General features: G+C 42.2%; 1 protein-coding gene across 3 annotated transcripts in view; it reads right to left on the reverse strand.

Moving 5' to 3' along the window:
- cadm1b (cell adhesion molecule 1b) overlaps positions 1 to 23,296 on the reverse strand; it is a 247,132-nt gene that overhangs the window by 56,192 nt on the left and 167,644 nt on the right. For 2 of the 3 annotated variants that reach the window (XM_061719563.1, XM_061719561.1), the window contains exon 2: positions 3,485 to 3,505. The exons of the other annotated variant lie outside the window; for it this stretch is intronic. In XM_061719563.1, coding sequence (XP_061575547.1) covers positions 3,485 to 3,505 — 21 coding nt within the window. The remainder of the gene's footprint in view (positions 1 to 3,484; positions 3,506 to 23,296) is intronic. 3 annotated transcript variants of the gene reach the window in all.

Consider the following 23,296-nt stretch of genomic DNA (forward strand, 5'->3'; position numbering starts at 1 on the left):
ATTGAAGTAAACATTTTGAATTGCCTCAGCATCCTGGTCATGATTGGGTGCAAATGAGGAGAGGCAGTCATTAATTCTGGGTGGTGGGTTGGGATGGAGGGGGAGTGGGCAGAGGCATAGCATAGATGACTGGCTGATAAATTCATACTCATTCCAGCAGCTGTCTGGGAGAGTAAAGTGCCTGTATCTCTTCACATGGCTGCCCTCCTGTTCCTGCATCACAACATAGTGAATGAAACAGTCAGAGGGAAATACAGACCTTCAAAAGTCTCTACGCTCTCTGAGGGGATGGATAATCTGGCATGAAGTGTCTGGCATGGACGCTCTGCTCATCAGCCATACTCAAAATGCAAAATGGCACCAGCTCCCAACCAATTTTAATAGAAGTTGATGAAATCAGGAAATATTAGCAGACCAGTGCCTCCTTAAGAAATTCAGAGACAGGCACCTTTTGAATCAAGTTGGCTCTTTTTTTTGAACTTTTCTCTCTTGTTTTCACATCAAAAAGACATGAAAGGGGCAGCGAAAAAGCAGGACAGCCAGCCCCCCTTTCCTCTCCCCTGAGTCACCGCTGTCTGCAGCAGCCGTCATGTCCTTTTCAAGGAACAAGCAGACCGTCATTAACCAGACTGTCATTAACAACGGAAAAGTTTCTTCTCCTTCTCTGATTCTCGCTCTTCTCTCTTTATCCTCAGTCATTAAATCCTGATCCTCATGATGAAATGCTGTTTTAAGGATGCTGAAAAGTAAGAGGGGTATAATTAGTACTATGCTATTTCTCCTAGACCCTTTGCATGAGAAGGTTTCAGATATTTCATACCCTCTAATTTGACTACAGTTGAATTCTTATGAGAGTTCAGTATATCCGTTTGTATGATACTGTTGCACAATTGGAGAAGAAGAATGTTAAAAAAAATGTTTTTCAATCGGTTTAGCTTTTTCATTCGCTTTTTGTTTTTTCTCATGTCAATCAATATGCTGTACTAATGAAATACTACTTCATAGAGTGCATAAATCATCTTCTGGCCAGAGTAATTGAGCATAATGGATAATCTAGTAATGGATTTGTGGATCAGTTTTAGGGGATTAATAAGATTCTGGAAGTTTTGAATAATGTTTACTTCTTTTTTTAAATATTTTGTTAATTAACAACTGTTTTACCCTATTAAACTGGTTAAACATATTTTATTCACACAGTTGTTAATCAAATTTGTTTGAATCATTTTTTTCAACATATTTCCTGGGGAAAGTGGTGCAAGTGTTGAGAGAGGTACTACTAAATTATAGTATTTAGCTCTAATGATATTATGGCTGCATTTCACAGAGAGCACTACATGTCGCTGATAGGAAAATAAAAGGGTTGCAAACTTCTGAAGCTTAACTTCAGAGGAAGGAGGAAACAGGTGCTCTAAGGCTTCTCGAGTCAAGCATAATCCCAAGTACCTCAACTGGCAGTTTATGAGAACCCCCCCCCCCCCAAAAAAAAAGGCATCGGCTTGCTTGTTTGGTTAGGTGTAGCCCTTGTCTTTATCTTTTTTAACCATCAATCACTGGTCTTATTAATTTGTGGGTTGAGTTTTCTCACAGTGGAGAACAAAAGCAGTTGGCGAGCACTGATGTTCTCTGCAAACCTCCCTTTTTAGGCCCCAACTCTGTGAGCGAAGGGGAGTTTGAAGATGAGATGTCTGGTTCATTATTTCCCCCTTAGCAGAAATTTGAGGAGAGAAATAGGCATGTGTGTTTGCTGAGCCATATCACTCATATTGGATCTAGAGGGCCTAATTTAAGTTTGACTGGGGTTATTGAAGGCCAGGACAAGACTGCACGGCTCTTTATAGTCACCAGACTCTATTGATGAGCACAGTGATTTTACCTCGCAGAACATTTGGGTCCTCGGTTTATCGCTGCCTTGATTGATCAGTTTTTAAGTGTTATTGAGTGACTAATAAATGCGTTTAAACACAAAAATAGACCAAGGCAACAACTGGCAAACAAGGGTTTGCAAGGTAAAATTACTGATGCCAAGGTCTGAGTGCTTTAATGAGTTCTATCACGTCAATATCAGTTCATGCTTTGCAGAACATTTTCACCTTATCTCACAAGTCCCAAAATGACTTCTTAACTCATCTTCATGTCCTGTGACCCGCAAAAGGTGAAAATACCTGCAATAGAGGGGCCTGAGTAGAGAAGTCTGATGCACTGCAGCTGGACACTAATGGAAATGGTAGCTGTCCATATCAAATTTAATCAGTTACAGCAAGCTAATGAAGTGTTGGCGCCGATGCTGTCAATTTTTCAATGTCCAATTTCCTTTTAATGGGTCCTGCTGACTCGTTTTAAAACTTGCAATATAGAAGTGTCTCAAATATGAACTTCATGGTTATACTCACAGTGTCACAAAGCCCCCAAACTAATTTGTGCATTGCACTTAAATGCTGGTTGGGTGTTTAACTTTAATACTTTGACAAGAACCAAAGAGGTGATATTTATAATCATATGTTGTGTATTTCTTATGCGGGGTTTTCCTGTTAACTAAAGTAATCCTTTTTGGATGAGGACAAACCAAGGAGTCTGACAACATAATACCATCATAGATATGGAGATACGAGTGGGTTCCTAGAAAGTAAACATCCCCAAATTTAGTCTAATTAAAAACAATCTATCAAAAATGATTACATTAAATAATCCCGTCACTTTGTTTGGGTGTGTTTTAAGTCTGAAAAACCATGACTTTCAGTGGGGTGTTCACATTTGTAAGATACTATGACAACAAAAGCCCAGGGGCCTCATTTATAAAAGAGTGTGTAGGATCCATACTAAAAGTGCACGTAAAGCCAGAAACCGAAAATGGCGGGCGCAAAAAAAAATCTGGATTTATAAAACCGCGTGCACGCACACTTGCGAGCAATGTTCGCTTTATAAATCGCAGTCCAGCTGGAAGGTTGCGCAGCGGAATTCGCCTCATATCCCGCCCTCTACACGCCCACTTTTTACCATATATGGGCAATGCAAAGTAGTATTTGCATATGAATGAGCCTGATGAGCATGCGCAGGGGCTTCCTGCAGCCTGTTTGTGCGTCAGGATGAATGAACGTGTCGAGCAACCGTGTCACTAAATTTGACGGAGACTGAGATCGAGATGTTGTGTTATTATATTAATTTATTGGTATTAATTGGTAATTTTTCTGAAAGTAAAATTTGGCACAACCAATTAACACCAATAAATGTGTTATCCAATGGTTTCAAAATAACTTGAGATTTCCCTTAACAAATTGTGAAACATTGACTTGAGAATACCGAATTAAAACAGCGGGAAAGTGTCGAGTGCACGTCTCATCTCCGCTTTCCTGAAAAGAAATACCAGCCATTCATGTAAATATGCACAGATGAACAGACTGCAATAGACAGCCAATCAGCAGATACAGACAGACACATAGAAGCAAGCACATCCACATGAACAGCAGGTAGCAAAAAGAAATAGTACCTGTCACGGTTTCAGCAGCTCCTAATGCAGCGCAGGCGAGGACAAAAGCAGAAGAGAAAAAAAGAAAAAGAGACAGGTTGTGAGCAGACAGGATGTAAACAGAGAGTAATGTTCCACTGGCAACAAAACTTCTTCATAATTGCCAGAGAGCCATGTTAAAATTCATTAAACTCAAGCCCTATATATGTGTGTAATTTCTCACCAATTGGGAAAATGAGAAAAGCCATCATAGAGAGCAAGTGAGAGTGTGCAATCTGAAAATAATGATCCACTTTTCCCCCGTCATGCATTATCCCGCATGTTACAGTAATAAGGAGGAACAGAGGAGATGTGTGGATTTTGTTTTCATCCTTCATGTCCCCGATTCATATTCCAGCCAACCCTACTGTGGATCAGCCGCTGCCTGGAGACGCTCCCCTGGGGCCCGCCGTGTATCCTGGAGAGCAGAGCACCCATTCGGAACGATGCCCACCCAAACTGGCATCTCCCAGGGCATGGGAGACTGGCATGTTCCCAAGTCCCTGCAGCATTGCTCAGGGGCCTGGGCCCTCGGGAGCGCTTCCATCATTCATTGTCTGCCATTCATAAACAACCCTCCTCCCACCTGCCCGTGAACATGTGCACACACTTTCTCCCAGGCCTGCTTCTTTATATACACATCCATACACATTTGTATGCCACACACCATATTTTATTATACCGACATTTCACGCAGACTTTGGAGCTTCTTTACTTTGGCTGTGAGCAATGAGAGGCTCGCGGTTAGGTGCACAGTATGTTTAAAGTGACTGCTTGTCTCACTTGTCATTGCCAGTATAATAAGGGTGTAAGGTATGACACGTGTCCTTGTTATGCTCCTTTGTGCATTTTCAGCTTGTCAGTAACTCCCTCTGGACTAAAAAGTGTGAGTGACGAATCCCACAATTGGAAACAAATTTTGAACATGGCCCAGGAGCCTGCTTCAATACATCATTCATCGCAGCTTTTTTTTTTCTTTAAAAATTCACGTGCCAGTCAAAACTTTATTTTTATTAGGCTATAATGCAATATAATGAGGCTTCTGGGTAATTTGAGCAAAAAAAAAGAAAAGAGAGGTTGATAGTCAGACTTGAGCGCATATGAACAAACTGTGTGTGTCCCAGTCTAACCAGCCCTCAGGACAGCCCATAATGAGGGTTTTGAGCTGCTTTAATTGCCAGGTAATTATAATGTTGTAGCAACATTATGTAAATGACTCATTATCATCTTGTATGCGTAGTCTATCTGCCCTCGATTTATGTTACTCTGTCAGAACTGTAACCCTGAAAAATGCATCATCCCAGATACCAGGACCCCTCATTGTTTAATGTTGTCAACAGAGACCTATATCAAAACACGGAGACTTGAAATAGGACGCTGACATCTTCCGAAACCCTTCAGTGTGATCGACTTCCTGCTGGTGGCCTCTCAACGAGCTATAAATAGAGTTGTGCTGGTGTCATGCCATGCCCCCCCCCATCTCTCCTCTGTACCTGCAGCACATTATGTAGAAGTTATGAGGTGCCAGCTCGCCTGTGATTAGATGTCATGGCTGTCGCTCTGCTTAGACAGTGCTGATAGACAGATTTCTGGGGAAACGCATGTGATGGCATTCGTGCGAGTGCAACCGTTGCACCAATCTGTCAATCATGCAGGATGAGAGTAGGCAGGCCAGCCATCCTCCAAATGATGTCTGTCCTTGTCTCCTTGCCACTTCTTCTCTCTCATCCAAATCTGCTCTTTACAACAAGGAGCTGTACGTTCAGACACAGAAAAGCTCTCCACTGGCAGATATGCCACATTACCTGCTGTAAACTGGCTCGTTGTGAGCCTTTGAAAGACCATATTCTTGGCATTCAGGGATCTGTGTTCAAGCCATTGCCATACCAATGAATTCATAACAATGTGACACTATTTCTTAGTCACTGCAGCAGACTAAGATCTCAGGAGACGGGATGTCTGTGCAGTAAGAGTGGCATGTAGCCCCTCTGTTCTTCACTGTTGCTTGGTAAAAGCAGTGGGGTAACACTAATGAGGCAACATTTCTTCTCAGTACTAGAGTGATGCCTTTGAATTAATGTGCTTCCTTTCAGGTAAAACATTCGCTTGCTTATTTTTGCTCATGATGTGCCGCGTGTTGCATGTCAGCCTGGTGTGTGATGGCAGTGCATAAGAGGAAACAGCAGAGTTGGATGCTGGAGCTCTGTGTAGTTCCCCATAGAGACACCCACACTGATTACCTTCATAACTGTGTTTATGTGCGCGCGTGCGTGTGTGTGTGTGTGTGTGTGTGTATCAGTGTGTGGAGAAATGCAGTCTTACTGTGGATATCCCACTGTGTTTTCATTTAATTAGAAGGGATCAGAGGTGGGCTTCAAACTTTTTCTCTTCAATCGGATGGAGACGTGAGCTCCTGCAGAGTGGACCCAATAAACACAGGCAATGTTTGAGGTCAGTTCAGTTTCACAAAAGAAACCAATCAAAGAGTCTCAGTTCACCCCAGAAAAAGAAAAAAAACATGTTCAACACATCACACTACTCTTTGTTGTCAGGGATAATCACTTTAAAATTCACACTAAACAATATTCTCACAGATTTAGTGTCTAAATGCCGTTTACACCTACACCTCCAACAGCAATTGCATACTTCAAAGATTTCAGTCTTCATGACAACGTAGCCAGCACAACACTTTAACTATGGCTTTATTTGACTATCAATAGAATAGCAACTAGGCTTGTGTTGGGAGTCAGGAGCCTTTGCTGCATGTTTTACCTCCTCCTTCTCCATGTTTTCCCCCTTTCCCAACAACATTAACTGTCAATATAAAGGTACAACATCAACATATAATTGAGAAATGAGCTATGAATATCCATGTAGATACTTTTTCTACAGTTTCTTCACACTGCAGGCAGTTCACATTCGTTTCCTACATCAGTCTTGTTGGACAGAATGGCCCAAGACCTCCGTGACCCTGAATAAGATGAAGCAGGGAAGGAGAGGATGGATGGATGGATTTGGTTTCCTTTTGTTTTTCTCCATGACATCTCCATCCCATCAGCATGAATTTATGTTGAAGATGTGGGCGTTAACAACAACATGTTCAAACCTGTGACTTTGCCTTGTAGCATCATTCTCCACTCAGGTTCGCCTGCACGGGATCAAGTTCCCCACCGATTATCCAAGTGGAAGTCTGTTGTTCTCCGTTTTGACTTGCACGTTTCTGTGACATCGGTTGCTCGCTGCAACCGTGCCACCCTAGATGTGTTACGTTTGACGTGATGCGAAGGTGAGCAGCCAGTTAAAACCAGGTAGTAGGTTTATTTTTACTGAGTTGCATCAGTGGAAATCCACGTGTGCAAAGTTGATCTGGATCCAAGTTACGAGAAACAGTTTTATTGGGTTGTCTGTGCTGTTAAGCTTTTCTAAGATCCATTTGAATATATCAGAAATGAATATGGCCTGGAAGTCTTAATAGGCCTTACACACACACAATTGACACTAAATGCAGACAATCACCCTCATAATGATGAAGCAATAGACATAGAGAATATTGTTGAGCCCATACCCACACACATACATACACATAGCCACATAGACATATACACACACACACACTCGCGCACACATACATATATATATATATATATATATTCATACATGCACACATACACACACATAGCTACACATATGCATACACAGCCACACAAACATATACATACACAAGCACACACACACACACAAACATACAAACACACACACACTCACACACACACACACATAGCCACACAGACATGTACATACACACCCACGTATACACACACATACACACACACACACACACACACACACACACACACACACACACACACACACACACATAATCATATACATACACGCACACACACATATAGATATATACACCTGCTTGTTCACCTGCATGCTTGCTCTGTAAAAACCCGGGTCTGGGAGGAGTTCGGGGAGGCCATGGAGGAAGACTTTCGGTCGGCCTCGAGGAAATTGTGGAGGACCGTTCGGCGCCTCAGAAGGGGGAAGCAGTACTCTGCCGGCACCATTTATGGTGTGGGTGGGGAGCTGTTGACCTCGACTGGGGACATCGTCGGACGGTGGAAGGAATACTTCGAGGATCTCCTCAACCCGACTGACATGCCTTCCACTGAGGAAGCAGAGAGTGGGGACTCTGGGGCGTGCTCATTCATCACCCAAGCCGAGGTCACTGAGGTAGTTTGTAAGCTCCTCAGTGGCAGGGCACCGGGGGTGGAGGAGATTCACCCTGAGTACCTCAAGTCTCTGGATGTCGTAGGGCTGTCTTGGTTGACACGCCTCTGCAACATCGCATGGAGGAAGGGGACAGTGCCGTTGGAGTGGCAAACCGGGGTGGTGGTCCCTCTGTTTAAAAAGGGGGACCGGAGAGTGTGTTCCAACTATAGGGGGATCACACTTCTCAGCCTCCCCGGGAAAGTCTACTCCAAGGTACTGGAGAGGAGATTACGGCCGATAGTCGAACCTCGGATTCAGGAGGAACAATGCGGTTTTCGTCCCGGTCGCGGAACACTGGACCAGCTCTACACTGGACCAGCTCTATACCCTCCGCAGGGTGCTCGAGGGTTCATGGGAATTTGCCCAACCAGTCTACATGTGCTTTGTGGATCTGGAGAAGGCATTTGACCGTGTCCCTCGTGCCATTCTGTGGGGGGTGCTCGGTGGGTATGGAGTCCGGGGCCCTCTATTAAGGGCTGTCCGGTCTCTGTATGATCGGAGTAGGAGTTTGGTTCGCATTGCCGGCAGTAAGTCAGACTTGTTCCCAGTGCATGTTGGACTCCGGCAGGGCTGCCCTTTGTCACCGGTCCTGTTCATAATTTTTATGGACAGGATTTCTAGGCGCAGCCAGGGGCCGGAGGGGATCCGGTTTGGGAACCACAGGATTTCGTCTCTGCTTTTTGCAGATGATGTTGTCCTGTTGGCTTCATCAGACCGGGACCTCCAGCATGTGCTGGGGCGGTTTGTGGCCGAGTGCGACGCGGCAGGGATGAGAATCAGCACCTCCAAGACCGAGGCCATGGTTTTCCACCGGGAAAGGGTGGCGTGCCTTCTCTGGGTGGGTGGAGAAGTCCTGCCTCAGGTGGAGGAGTTCAAGTATCTCGGGATCTTGTTCACGAGTGAGGGAACGATGGAGCGGGAAATTGACAGACGGATCGGTGCAGCGTCCGCAGTTATGCAGTCGATGTACCGGACCGTCGTGGTGAAGAAGGAGCTGAGTCGAAAGGCGAAGCTCTCGATTTACTGGTCAATCTCCGCACCTACCCTCACCTATGGTCATGAACTTTGGGTTGTGACCGAAAGGACAAGATCGCAGATACAAGCGGCCGAGATGAGTTTCCTCCGCAGGGTGGCTGGACGCTCCCTTAGAGATAGGGTGAGGAGTTCGGTCACCCGGGAGGAGCTTGGAGTCGAGCCGCTACTCCTTCACATTGAGAGGAGTCAGCTGAGGTGGCTTGGGCATCTGTACCGGATGCCTCCTGGACGCCTCCCTAGGGAGGTGTTCCAGGCATGTCCCACCGGGAGGAGACCCCGGGGAAGACCCAGGACACCTTGGAGAGACTATGTCTCTCGGCTGGCCTGGGAATGCCTCGGACTCCCCTCGGAGGAGCTGGAGGAAGTGTCTGGGGTGAAGGAAGTCTGGGCATCTCTGCTGAGGCTGCTGCCCCCGCGACCCGGGAATGGATAAGCAGCGGACGATGGATGGATGGATATATATATATATATATATATATATATATATATATATATATATATATATATATATATATATATATATATATATACTGTATATATATATATATATATATATATATATATATATATATATATATATATATATATATATATATATATACATATATATATATATTAAATATAGTAATAATGCACATATATATACCTTAGGTTTTTACCGGCATGGTATCAACCATTAATATGTGTGCAGACAAGGTAAAAAAAAAAAAAAAAAAGAGAGAATATTGTTGAGCCCTGACCGAGTTGTTGTAGAAAAAGAAGTATTTGATTTATTTTTTTACTAAGGAAAATTGTATCTGGCTGTCGGGGGTACTGCAGCCAACAGCGAAGCCGGCACGGGAGAACGGGGAGAACGCGCATGCAGCGTCATGTGACGTCACATCCGCAGCCCAGCGCGGGAAATTCCGGCCCGGAATTGCAGCACATTTTGCAGCACACAGCCTGTTCAAGGCAACGGAGAGATACACTAGAGCAGGGGTTCTTAACCTTTCTGACCTTGGGGCCCAATTTTTTCAGTACAGAGTGGCCCGGGGCCCGTTAAATATTAACACTGTATAGCAGGGGTATTCAACTAAAACTTTAAGAGGTCCATTTAGAGAAAATTTACTCAAGCGAAGGTCCAGAACATCATTATATATATATATATATATATATATATATATATATATATATATATATATATATATTCAAGTAGCCTCATAGTTGTATCAACATCTGCATCTGACTGTTATATTAAAAAAGTACATATTTGCCACTTAACATGTGTAACTTGAATTACACATATTTTTTTCTCTTAAAAATAAAATAGATTTTATATTATTTTTCAAATTCTATCTTATTTTATTTCTTTACCAGCAGTTTGAATTTCCCCTTTTCTTTGTTAATTGTCTCAACACATTTTTATAATAAATGAATATAAACACATCTTAACAATTGAACAGTTTTGCAGTTTTTCTTTCTTCGCCTGTTATAATCTTATGCCCCCACTTTCTGTCAGTGAGAGAACTGAGCTTTCTCCTGCCAGAACTTAAATCTGGGCTGGATAGTGTCAGGCTTTAAGATCCCAGGGAGTCGTTTACACCGTGTCTTACTGCATGCGAGCGTCCGACTATCGCGTCGAGCTGCGTGACATCGGACGCTCTCTGTCCACACTGAAACCGCTAAACTCGTGACCAGTTAGGACAGTCCAATAGAAAATAAAGCAATGGAATTGATTTTGTCGCTGAAGCTCGCTCGCATCGCATGGGACACGCTTTAATAGTGTACGGAGCCGTTGGCTCTTCTGCCCGGAGAGGCTTTGTGCCCTCCCCTGCTACACGTCATTCAGGCAGCCAATCAGCACAGAGCCTCATTATCATAGCCTCCCCGCCCACTCAGAATCCCTCATGGATAAGGAGGTTAGAAGCGGTAAAAATAAAGACATGGCCCAGAGGCTGAATTTCTAATTTATGTAGAAATAACAAGCTTTTGATTGTTTTTAAGACATTCAAGGCCTGTTTAAAATATACATTAAATGCCATAATAGGTCACCTTTAACTTCAAAAATCGTGGAAAAATATGATGAGATGTTGAGATGACTTGAGTCAAACAGATGAGAATACCCTAAAAGTTCAAAAGCATACCATATGCTTAGTGTGCTTGTCAAAACATCAAGCTGATTGAAAAGCGAAGAAACTATCCACTATGTTGAAACCTCTGGAAAAAAGTGAGTTTGTATTTATACATGTCTTCATTGCATAAAAAAAAAGTCCTGCCTTTTTTAAATAACAGCATTCATTCCACAGCTACCTGTATCCACAGTTCACTTCCATCCTTTGTTATCAGCACTCAGGTGCAGCTCAATCCAGACCAACCATCCAGTGAGAGATCAGAAAAAATGCTCACCTGCGAGCACAACCGGGAATATTCAGATTAATTCTCCCCAGAGTCAGCTGAGACATAATAATCAGGTAGGCTTACACGAGATGCAAAGCATGTTTCTGCTCGATAAACGGTAACAAAAAGGAGATTTTGCAAATATCCCCATAGGGTGGGTAATTGCTCTCTGTTAAAGCGATACACTCCGTACATGTCCAATCTCTGGCTTGAGTGAGCGTGCAAGCCAGGGGGACACATAGCTAAAAAGAGCCTTTGCATTGCAAGATAAAAAGGAAATCCTTTCAAAAGAGCTGTCAGATAAAAAGCAGATATATAGAATTTGGGGACCCTGCCATCTCCTTTTTAGTCAAATAATATGGGCATGTATAATTGAACATAGAAGCAAAACATGGCATGAATAAAAGGCTAAAACAAACAAACAACAAAGTAAAGCAGACTAATCTCACTGAGCAATGTCTTTAGGAAAACACACAAGATGTATGTGTATTTGACTAAAATAAAAAAAAAACAACAACAAAAATAGCTGCTTTCATGACAACTCCGCACAGCTCAGGTAGTGTTCATCTCTCATAATGGAGTCAAGATAAAAGGCGGCTTCAACGTGTTTGTGATGAGTGCAGATGCTGCTCCACGCAGCTCTTTCCGTTACACAAGTAAACCAGCAGGAATAAAAGTGAAGTAAAAGAGGCACAGCTTTTTTCAGATTCTGGTGACAATTTTATCACAACCTCAAGTGATGAAACAAGACTATTGTACGAGGCAGAACGTCTCAAATCAGCACACAATGAGGCAGGACGAGCGTTGTAGTGACACCCGATTAAGACATGCTGATTGTGACAAATGCAGTAACCGTAAATGTCTATAAATCACTGAGCAAATGCTTTGCCGGGAGGTGCACTGATTTCCCTTTTCCTACCAGGCACAATGATCCAGTGTGCGACATTAACAAGACTGGTTGACTAAGCATGGACTAAAGTGCAGCAGCAGGAAGGAGATTCCTGCTTAAAGCCCAGGAAAGCTTAACCTCTGGCTTAGTGACATTTCACATCTCATTAAGATTGTCTATTTCGGGTGACGGGGTGACACTGCAACTTCCTGTTTTTTTTTTTTTTTTCTCCTACGATGCAGAACACGTTCATTTTTTTTCTTCCGGGCCTAAGCTCAGCTCAAGAAAGTTACATCTTGAACGCTGCATTCGTTACCACAGGGGAGAAACTGATTCTCTGACTCAGCCAGGATCAAAATGAACACACAATGTTTCGAATCAAAGCCCTCCAAAGAGTCTTGAGGGAGGAATCTTTGCTATTCTGGTAGCAGACTAATTCCTCACCAGTAGTGTGGTCTCTTGGTAGGAAAATTCACTTGAGCCATGCTCAGGGTTGTCAATGGGAGGGTTTTTTTTGTGTTTTTTTTTTTTGCTTTCTATCTGTCTAGCATCATACTGTATCTGCTTATACACTAAGAATGTGTGTACATCTGCACGGGCATCTGCGTGTGTGTGTGAGGGGTAATTAGGACATTAGGAGAAGCTTCTGACAGGCTTGTCATCACCACAGACTGCACAGTAGAGAAGAGGTGGTCAGAGGGGTAAGTGGGGGTCCAGCAGGGTCAAGAGACAGCTGCTGCAGCACCACTCACTGTCTGGAAGCTCTCAGAGAATATTAAACCACTGGGGCTCGGGCCAACTCGCTCCCTCTTTTATGGAATACACAAAGCCTTTCCGCAAGGAGGTAACAACTAATTTATGCCTCTGTTATAAAAGAGCTATTTTTTTTCCTCCCAATCCTGAAACATGAGAACATAAACATAATGAAAAGACGAAAATAGATAGCGAGGGTACCGAGGTAATTGGGGTTGTTTTGTAAATCACTGGATTTGCACCGTTGTTCTTACTTTCACATTTACACTTCTATTTTTGTTTTTCTTCATGATGATGAATCTGTGCGTTCCTCACACTGCCTGTGTATCCGTCCCCTGCAGAGAGCCTCTATTATTACAGTATAAGACACATTAAATACATCCCCCAAGGTTGATGACCTTGGTAATGACATGCCATTAATTGTATAGATGGATTATTATCGTCACAGGGAAAACATGGGTTCTTTCCAGCCCGACTCTCCCAAACACCTGTGCCCATTCTCTGGCTGCCTCCACTCATACACTCATAATCACTTCTATCAGCCCAAAACGTTAACTGCATCCTGGGACACTAAACACGTCTATTTGTTTGCAGCTGTAATGTCTTTTGTACACCTCAATCAGGCACCTGTCACACACACACCTGCTGCCTCAGAGCTAAGAGAAAAGGCAGAGGCAAGGCCTTTTGTTTCCTCGCAGAGTTTATAATCAGCACGTTGTTTCCAATCTTTTTCTGCCATTTTTCAATTTCCCATTTCCCTTTTCTCAGTCAAATCACCGCTATCAATCAGGTGCATGTTTCAGAGAGGGGGGAAGTTTCCTGATGGAACCATCTCCAGCCCCAGGCCTCATTAGTCAGACTGCTGCAGGAAATGTGTGTGTGTGTGTGTGTGTGTGTGTGTATGCGAGCAGCGCGGGCATGTGTGGACGTATGTGATAAAAATGAATTCTGCGAGAGTGTGTATGTCAAAATGAGGCCATTTAGCATTTCCTATTCCATCCAAATGATGCACAGCAGACATTACGCTCTCTATTTGAGTTCGTCTAAATGTAGCCCAGTAAGTTCGATTATATTTGATCTTTCCCTCCGCTGTGCTTACTGATATCATGGCAGAAGATGACCTATAACATCTCAAAACAATTTCTGCACAGCCATGACAACATCTCCTCCATGCCAGCAGTGAAAACATCTCAGAAATGACTGCACCGATGTGGCAGTCAATACGAATCAAACCATAACAGCTGCATAGGCACAAGCCATATTGATTAACTTGACAAGAGGAGCTCGAAGTGCATCGACATTCTTGAAGAGAGTCAACTGAGTCGCATTGATAACACTGAACACACTATCACAACAGAAATACCACAAAATCCTCTGTTAACATTCATGAGGCACAAATTAAGCAACAAATCCAAGCAGTGACTAAAGGATGAACTAACACGACACGGCCAGATTTTTGCCAACATAGCAGTATGTTTGATGCTTTACTGAGTGTATTGATTATACGAGAGATCTGTTTGAAGTGGCCGGACAAAATGGCAACTATAGTAAATTCACAATGGCAGGGTAATATATGGCTTCACAGCTTTCATTTATTCACAGCTTGACATTTCCTTCCTTCCGCAGAGTGTGCTCTAACCGTGTGCCAATGGCCACATCATTTAGACTGGACCCGCATGAATATTTAACATTAGTGCCTGGCTCGTAGCTCACAGAAAATGAATTATTTTTAGTGGGCTTTGCAGAGGCACAGTGAAAAACTCTCGCTCTGGTGATGAATCGCTGGAGAGTTTATGTTGTATTAAGCAGGCAAAACAAATGGTTATCAATCATTTGAACCGTTCCATCCTTGCCAGTGACGCATCTTTGCCCCCCCTCCTGTTGAGTTTAAGATGTTGGCCTTGGGAGTATCATGGGGGGAAAATGGGGGGTCAACTTTGGGTTTATTGGGTTTGGCTGTGTCTCTGGAACAGGAAAACAGGCTGGTGTCTTTCTGCCCAATGTAGGCACATCCATTTAGCTGGTTTAATGCCACTGCTGCAACAAACAAGCAAAAAAGAGCATTTAGCTTTAAATCACTGCTAAATCTGCATTTTAATGCCGTTTTCCTCTTTTCTGTCAGCCACAACGTCACAATCCCCTCTCTGTTTTCAACGTTTCAATGTTCTTCCTCGATCCATTTCACTGAAACACTATTGTTCAGTACGACACCACTGCATCTTGTAAAATGCCTCCCAATCTGATTATACAGTCCGACACAGATTGTGAACCAGGCTTGTACAGGATCCATTTTCACAGCATGTGAAACATAATGGCTGTCATTGTCTGCAGGAGACATTGGCTATATCAGCTGTGATAATAAACCTTTTTTCTGAAATGACAAAGAAAAACTGAGGTCCAAACTAAAAACTGCAAGTAATTAATCTTGCAGGATGGAGTAAATATTGCGAGATTGAGTTTCTTCATAGGATTTTAAAACTGTAAAACAGCTGAAATCTGTGCCTCACTTGTAAATTGTTTTGGACAACGGCTTCCCAAATGTATAAAATACAAACACACATGCAGACACACACATACTCAGTCCTATCCAATCCAACTATTATCCATTCAATTAAATACAATTCAAAGCAGTTTATTGAATCAAATTAATTTAAATACCATCCAATACATTCTTAATATAAGCCAGTCAAACTCGCTTAAATAGGGTCCATTTTAATGTAATTATTCAACAGTTCAATCCAATTATAGAATAATTCCAGTACAGCGCCAATTCACCTGGGCAGCATTTATAAATAGTTAGCTCATTAAATACATCCAGCTAAGAAAGACTATTGATTCAGTCACCGCTGCATCGCTTCTAGTTACGGCTACTGTCCACTATACGCGACAAATCGGTCACATCTTAAGGATCGCATTCATTTTCTAAGGAAAGTAAAGAGGTGTGTTCAACGCCTACACTTTAACAAAATAGTCACTCAATAGGGGAAATGATGCACACGTTGTGGTATAGAAAGTAGACATGCAGCCTTTGTTCATGCAGAGCCACAACATATCGACAGATCCTTCGAGCTGGAAGCCTGAACAAAACTGATTTATACATTTCCACGAATTACATAAATATTACATATCCAGGACAGCAATTCTTAAACAAAACAACCATATTTCTGATGAGCTGGTGCAGTAACAACAATATGGAATCAGTAAATGGCCCCCTAGATGGTAAAGTGACCAAGAACGGAGCGCATTTTCAATGTTCATCTTTTTGGATCCTTCTGTTAATATTCTGACATGTAGTACATTGTGTGGATAATGTGCCACTTGCATTGTGCATGAATTTCAATAGGCCATTGTTGTCAAAAATTGAGCACAGCAAGCAGTGGACTTAACGGAAGATATGAATGCAATAACTGACCATGACTGGAGCGCTACCTGCCTCATTTTGTTCATATTATCAGCTTGTCAAATCTCTGACCAGTAATATATCTTTGAAGCCATTTTGGAGATGTTACTGAAGCTTTAATTTTGATCCTTATTCATAAGTCCCCCTGGATATAAGCATCTACTCAATTACTAACTGTAATACAATGCCTGATGGAAATCTGCTGCTGTTCGCAGTGCAAATGCTTTTTTTTTTTTACTTCTCAAAATGGGAAGCACAAGTACAGATGTGCCTGATTCAATGTTTAATCAGAGTAAAATCAAGCATTACCCAGTAATTGTGGCACCTTTTTTTTAATCTAAGACATCTATGTAAACAGAATAATCCTCAATAAAGGTTGAGGATTATTCTGTTTACAGAGAAGCTACAACCGCTTTCTCCCCTGTCAAAGATAAGTGAAAAGAAAGGATGCAACAGCGTGTTTGTGCAGTATGGTTTAATGGGCGCGATCGGGGTGACGTTTTGAAATGATGTCTGTATCTAGAAAAGGCTTAAATAGTCCTGACAAACCTCTGCTGATATAAAGGTGTGAAGGCTGCAAATGAAAGTGAAAAACAGGAAAAAAAAAACAAAAGTAAGAGACTGAGAAAGTGGTAATTGATGAAACTTAAGGGTGTATGACGGAGATGTTCTTTAACACGTAGATGATTAAATCAGCTCTTCATGCTTCCACCCCTTGCTTTGAGTTTTCTTCGATTGCCTGTGCAATTACCTTAACATTGGTTAATTGCTGGTTAATTTAGCTCTCATATGATGTTATAACCATCTGCCAATCAGCAATTAAAAAAGAAAACCACGTGGAAATTAAATTAGCGAAAACACACAGCCAGACATATATACATGCATAGACACACGAGGACGGTGCCATATAGTTTACAGATTCTTAGATTATTTGACGGTTCCATTAAAACGCCTGCTTCAAGGATGAGGTTCTGTTTCCAGCTCCATCGAGTCTGAGATGTGATGTGACCACAATCTGAATCGCTTCCACTGGTTAAACAGAAACCGGCATGCTGAACAGAGCAGAGTGCAGGAACCGTCCCTGCAGCCACTGCCGACTGTGGATGCGAGATTGTGGAGGCGATACCTCCGAGGGGCCTGGCACCTGAGTCCCAGAGATAGTCCCGTTTTATTTGGGGAGAGCGGATCGGGCAGTCAAATTGGAGACGACCCGCGTTTTTCCCCCCCGCAAGTTAATATTTCATGGACTTATGATATAGTCCCGATGACATTTTGAGATGACTGAGTCAACGTGCAGGCAGCGAGAGTTCAGCGATTTGCCACAAAGAGGTGAGTGTGGCAGAAGAGAAGTGTGGCTCGCCTGAGAAATGCGTTAGTGGCTCTTAATGTGAGGAGTCTCAAAATAACTGAAATTTGTGCTTGTACGCGCATGCACGAACACGTGTGTGAGCGGAGCTTTCTGCAACCTGAGCCCATTAAAAAGCAGAGACACTGGCAGTACAGATGTGTCTCTCTCTGAGCCCAACATGAAACACAGGAAACGGCCTCTTTGATCATTACCTACCTGTCAGTCTGCCCTCCACAGGGACTGCCTGTTACGACTGCTGATGCGCCACACTGACAGGCCAGAAACACACATGCAAACTTATACACATCAAGGAAAAGGAAAAAAAAAAAAAGCTCCACTTCTATGAGCCTGACTTGTGTCGGCATTAAGACTTGTCCCTGAGGAGGTATAACCATGACGACCAGTGGAGTCGGCAAAATGCTGGTTTATTATTCTATATTTGGATTTCCAATTAGCCTCGGTGACTGTGAGACTTGCTTGGGTCCATATTCACATTCAACGGGCAATTTAGTCACCGTTCCTCACGATTGTATGTTTACTGAATGTAGCGGGGAGAGAGCTGAAGCTCACGCGATCAAAGAGGGAGCAGATCCAGGAGTGAGTGAAAAGCAAACAAACTTGTCCGTGTTCGCTGGTAACGACCTCCCGACATGCTGATCCTGCTGAGAATATCAGAGGAACAAAAGGAAGACGTAACATCTACATAGTGGAGTGAGTGTCTTAACTGAGCGAACATTAGTCCTTAATCAGACATCTGGCCGGAGATTAAACCTTAAACCATTTTTTTTTCACTCCCAAGAGCCTTTAATCATTGTTAAATTTAGTCCATGCAACATTTAAGACTAACTATTTACATGTTCCTTCTTTCTGAAGGACTAATAAAAATATCTCTAGTGTGGCAAATAAATGTGTGGTTAGGGTTTGGCAGCTGCTGCAAAGGTTGCGGTTATGATTAATAAAAAGATCTGTGATCAGTCTCGCAGACCTTTTCATTAAAGTCCAGTCTCCTCCATGAATCAATCCTTTTAATCCTTCGTCTAAGCCCTTACAATCCGCCCGGCTAGATAAAGGACATCCTGATTCCTGCCCAGACGATGAATGTTGGTACTGAAGAGAAATTTTGAGCTCTGGATTAATCTCATATTAATGTCATTATTAGAGATACCAAACAGAAAAAATTATACTCTGCTCCGCCTTCTCATTTTATCTTAAAAATTGAAGAGTTTTCAATCAAAACTTCATATCTGTGAGCAACACAGGGCACCGTGTTGCTGCAGACTGTAGGGGAGTGAAAGGGGGTATTGCATCTGGTAACATTTTAGCTGGACTGCAGCAAAAATATCAGCAGTAGAACAATGTTTACAGAGACCAGTTAGCTTTGATCATGGAATAAAAAACACTTTGCTGTCCATCTCATATAATGAAACTGTTTGAAAGATGTTGCCTTGTTTAAAAATAATTTTTCTGTATGTGTGCACCTGTGGGTTCACAACTGTCGGACATAATAATCAAAGGAAGTTTTTCTTCTCACTCGGTTTGCTAAGCTTGTAAGGCGTAGATCAGCACCCTAATGATCAATCTAACAGTTTCCGAGTCCCTCTGTTACTTTTTTGAAACATATTCATCACACTTGGTGCTGCTTTCTTTGATTCTTCTGCTAATGCTGTTTCCAGCCTCTGATGGTTAAAGTTACCTCTTTTAATCTCGGCGTGCACCCACTGGCCCCCGATGGAAACAAATGAACAATACGACCCGATGGATAAACAGATTTATATGCATAGCCTTGTTTGTCTGACTTCTTATTTGAGGCGAGGCTGACCTCATTGTTAGTCCCCTCCTCGATACTTGAGGCTGGTCACATTTGGTTGCTGCTATTTACACGCGTTAAGTTGTAATGGCTTTTCCAAAATCTCCTCAGAAACAGCTAAGACACCTCTGTAACAACTTGGGGAATACACTGAGCAACCTCTCCACCAACACCATTAGGATGCATTGTGCTGTCAATTTAAAGGTAATGTTTTAAACTTATTGTAGTTGGAATGACTCTATTTGTCCTGAGATTAGGTTGTGAGAAGGACATTTGGTGTAAAAGGAAATCTGCGGTCACGATTTAAGTTTCAGTGGAAACACTGATATAATCCCTTATCATGTTACCTCTGTCATACTCTAAATCGGAGCATCAGACATCAAAGACTGCATACAGAATACTTACCAAAAATACCTCCTGGAGTGTCTAGTTCTGGTACGTTAGCAGTGGATCCTGCAGGCCCTGCGGGTAGTGAGGTAGGGTCTCTGTGGCTTGGGCTCGCACGCCATCAGAGTTTGGAGACCAAATAAACCCCTCAGATTCTTTGCTCTCTTCTTTGAGCACTTTCTAAAGCAATTGTGGAGGGGTTTACTAAGGAAGTGAAATGTTGCCACTTTAGGGTGTATGATTTATTTACAAAAGCTTTTAAATAAGTGGAAAAATGCCAAAATATGAATATCAGGATGCAGGTTTTCCCATCAGAATGTTAGACTACATTATAAGCAGCTCATGTTACCTGTCAGGGTTATAATATTGTGACAGATTCATGTTTACTGTAAATGTGTAAGTTACATATTTATTGTGCAGATATTGTAAACTACTGCACACAGTCCAGTAGAGATACAGACTACAGTTAGCATTAAACAGCTTTTCATTATTGTATAATGTCTGATTCTCAGTTTTTGTTAGTGCAAAATAAACCATGAGGTCCAATAACGTCCAACGTTGTGGTAACAGCGGCAGTCCATTGGTTGTTATGCTAATAACTCTAAAATGTAAGATGGTGCACAGGGGGTTCGTGCCAGGGGACGCAATGAAGAGAAGACAGTCATTGAGGAAATAGAGAGAGAGTCGGTTAATCCATGACACAACACTGACACCTCTGAAGATTAGAGATGCCTCTCAGTCTAAATCAGTCTCCCATCTGCATGCTCAGCCCCATTACTTGCTTTGTTGGATACTGCCCTCCGGGGGTGCACTACCCACACAATGGTGGATGCCAAGCTTCAGAGTAGGAACACACACGCCTGCATGTGCTTTTACTTGCACAGTCACGCTGAGCGAGATCAAAAATGAATGGAAAAAAAGATGATTGACTAGAAAATTCTGGGAAGTCTTTAAAGAAAGTGTGTGAAGGTTTCTGTGGGCTGATAGCACAGTCACTCTGGTGGAAACTCCTCATAAATCACTGCTCAGGAGTTTCATTTCTCCAAATTTGAATGCAAACTTTTATACATCAAGCTCACCCCCCACCGCTGAAACATCAACACGGCAACATTGGTGGGGCTTTGATGACCATAAAAATAGCATTTTCAGGGATTGTCTGCCCAGCACCAGGCCTGCTGCTAACACTGGAATTTCCATCAGCACGGGGATATGAATAGGGTCTTGTTTGTTTTGGAAAAACAAGAATGCCACTTGAATGTCAGTGTAAATACCTGGTTTTGTTAGTTCTCCGTGCTGCTGTTTGGGATCTTGAGCAACCAAAGGATCAGCATTAGAGAACATTTTATCCCTGAGATTACAAACCGCACTGCAGCTCAGAATCCCTTCTTCCTTTCCTTTCTGCTCCTTGTTGTCAACCAGCATCCTTTCTTGAAGTGAACCGTGACCCTAAACGTGCTCCTCACATTTGGAATGTGCACAAGGTTAAGGGATGGATCAGTCGCTGTCAGGTCCAGGTGGAAGTTTTGCTTTAAGTTGCAAAGGGAAGAGTCTCTATAAAAGCATTTCTCGCTACTGAAAGCAAATGTAGGAGTGATGCGAAGATGAGAGATCGGAGTTCATCAAGTTCATGTAACAAAAATAAAAAAAATCATTTACGAAAAAAAAGCAGTCATAAAACTCACCTATTAGTTTAAACCCTCAGTTTGCACCTTCCCCCTCTGCCTCGTGTTGAGTGCTTCGGGATGGTATTGTTGAATTTTCTTTTTTCTCTCTCCAAATCAAATTACCGGAGTAAGTTACAGCAATAATAAAAACCACACATACAACCTGGCAATGACAAAGGCCTGCTGATTAGGTAAAATAGAAGCTAAATGAATCCAAATCAGGAGGAGTCGTGGGACTCGGGGAATGTGCACTGTGAACAATTAACCAGCTCATCCAGCATACAAATCAACTCCTGGCGCGTTACGCACATACTGTAAAGCTCATTACCACTCCAAAACACACAATCAGTTGATCAAATTCAGTGACAGAGCAGCGACTGAGCTCTGTCACGATCTGCCTGTCACTGAACGCTTTAACTCGCTGCTGCACCCCGATCCTCCGGTGCCAACACAACAGCAGCAGTGCTGTTTTTTTTTAACTAGTCATGCTCCGTTTTGTGCAGGACTGTTACAACCAAAAACTTAATAATGGCCAATAACTTAATAACTGCCAATAACGTAATAATTTTGGCCATTTCAAATGTAATAAGGCCAATAGTGTAATAATGTGCCAATAATGTAATAAAACTTTTGAGCCAATAACGTAATAACTTTTTGCCAATAATGTAATAAGGCATTACATTATTGGCTGGTTATTACGTTATTGGCCTGGTATTACAAAATTATTACAAAATTATTACATTATCGGCAAAAAGTTATTACATTATTGACTCAAAAGTTTTATTACATTATTGGCACATTATTACACTATTGGCTTTATTACATTTGAAATGGCCAAAATTATTACATTATTGGCAGTTATTACGTTTTTGGTTGTAACAAGGACCTTTCCTGGACTTTTGCATGCTCTGAAAGATTCTGACTGTTGTGATGCTTTCATCTCCTCCCACTAGAAGAAAAAAAATAAAAGAACCGAACTCAAACACCCATAGTTGAACATAAAGGGTTGAGATATTTTAAAACTGGCATCACTTCAAAGGGAGAGAGCATATTCAAAGGGTATCTCAGGAAAGCCTGCTAGTCACCTATAATCCACTGCTAATACCTGGTCCCTACAACTGCATATTAACCTTTGCACCATTCGCACAAGTACTAGTTCGATGTAAAGATGAACACTGACAAGTCCTCAATATTCAACCAAGAAAATGTACAGACACGAATCTCCCACATAGCTTTTTTATATATTTTGTTTTGTCTGCATTGATTCAGCAAGCAAAAGAGGATTTTCAAAATACAAGGATTTTCCTGTGAGCGTAACAGTGTCTACACGGATCAGTAGCTGTGTTACGGCGACAACTACCTCGTTAGCCGGCATCCACCCTTCTTTCATTGCTGTTCATTGGCGTCTCTCTGTGCCGTATTCTTTCATCGCGTCAGCTCTGTCTCTGCCTCCACGTCCTTTGAGTTTGTTTCCAGTTCGGTGGTAAAAGGTATAGTTTTAAAAAGAACAACCTTGCTTTTAAATAAAACAAATGAAGGATCTGTACCTTCAAAGACCTTTTTTTTTCTTACCGCAGCAGAGAAGTTTTTTCTTTAAGAGTGAGAAAGCATCCTTAAATCATTCATGCAGCACAAACAAATGTGATCACAGTGGTGGAGGATGTTTTCTTTGAGGATGAAGTCATATGATATGTGGCAAATATTTTTAAACGCATGTAAATGATGAGTATTTTGACAAGCCACTTGATAAGACTTTTAAGCTTGACATAATTAGCGGGATCTGTAAGATAATACTTTATTTTATCAGCGATTAGGATGTTTTAATGTGTTATACTTTAAATTTAAACTGTCACATGA

Source organism: Cololabis saira, chromosome 4 (assembly GCF_033807715.1).
Source record: "Cololabis saira isolate AMF1-May2022 chromosome 4, fColSai1.1, whole genome shotgun sequence".
In the NCBI taxonomy this organism is placed as follows: Eukaryota; Metazoa; Chordata; class Actinopteri; order Beloniformes; family Belonidae; genus Cololabis; species Cololabis saira.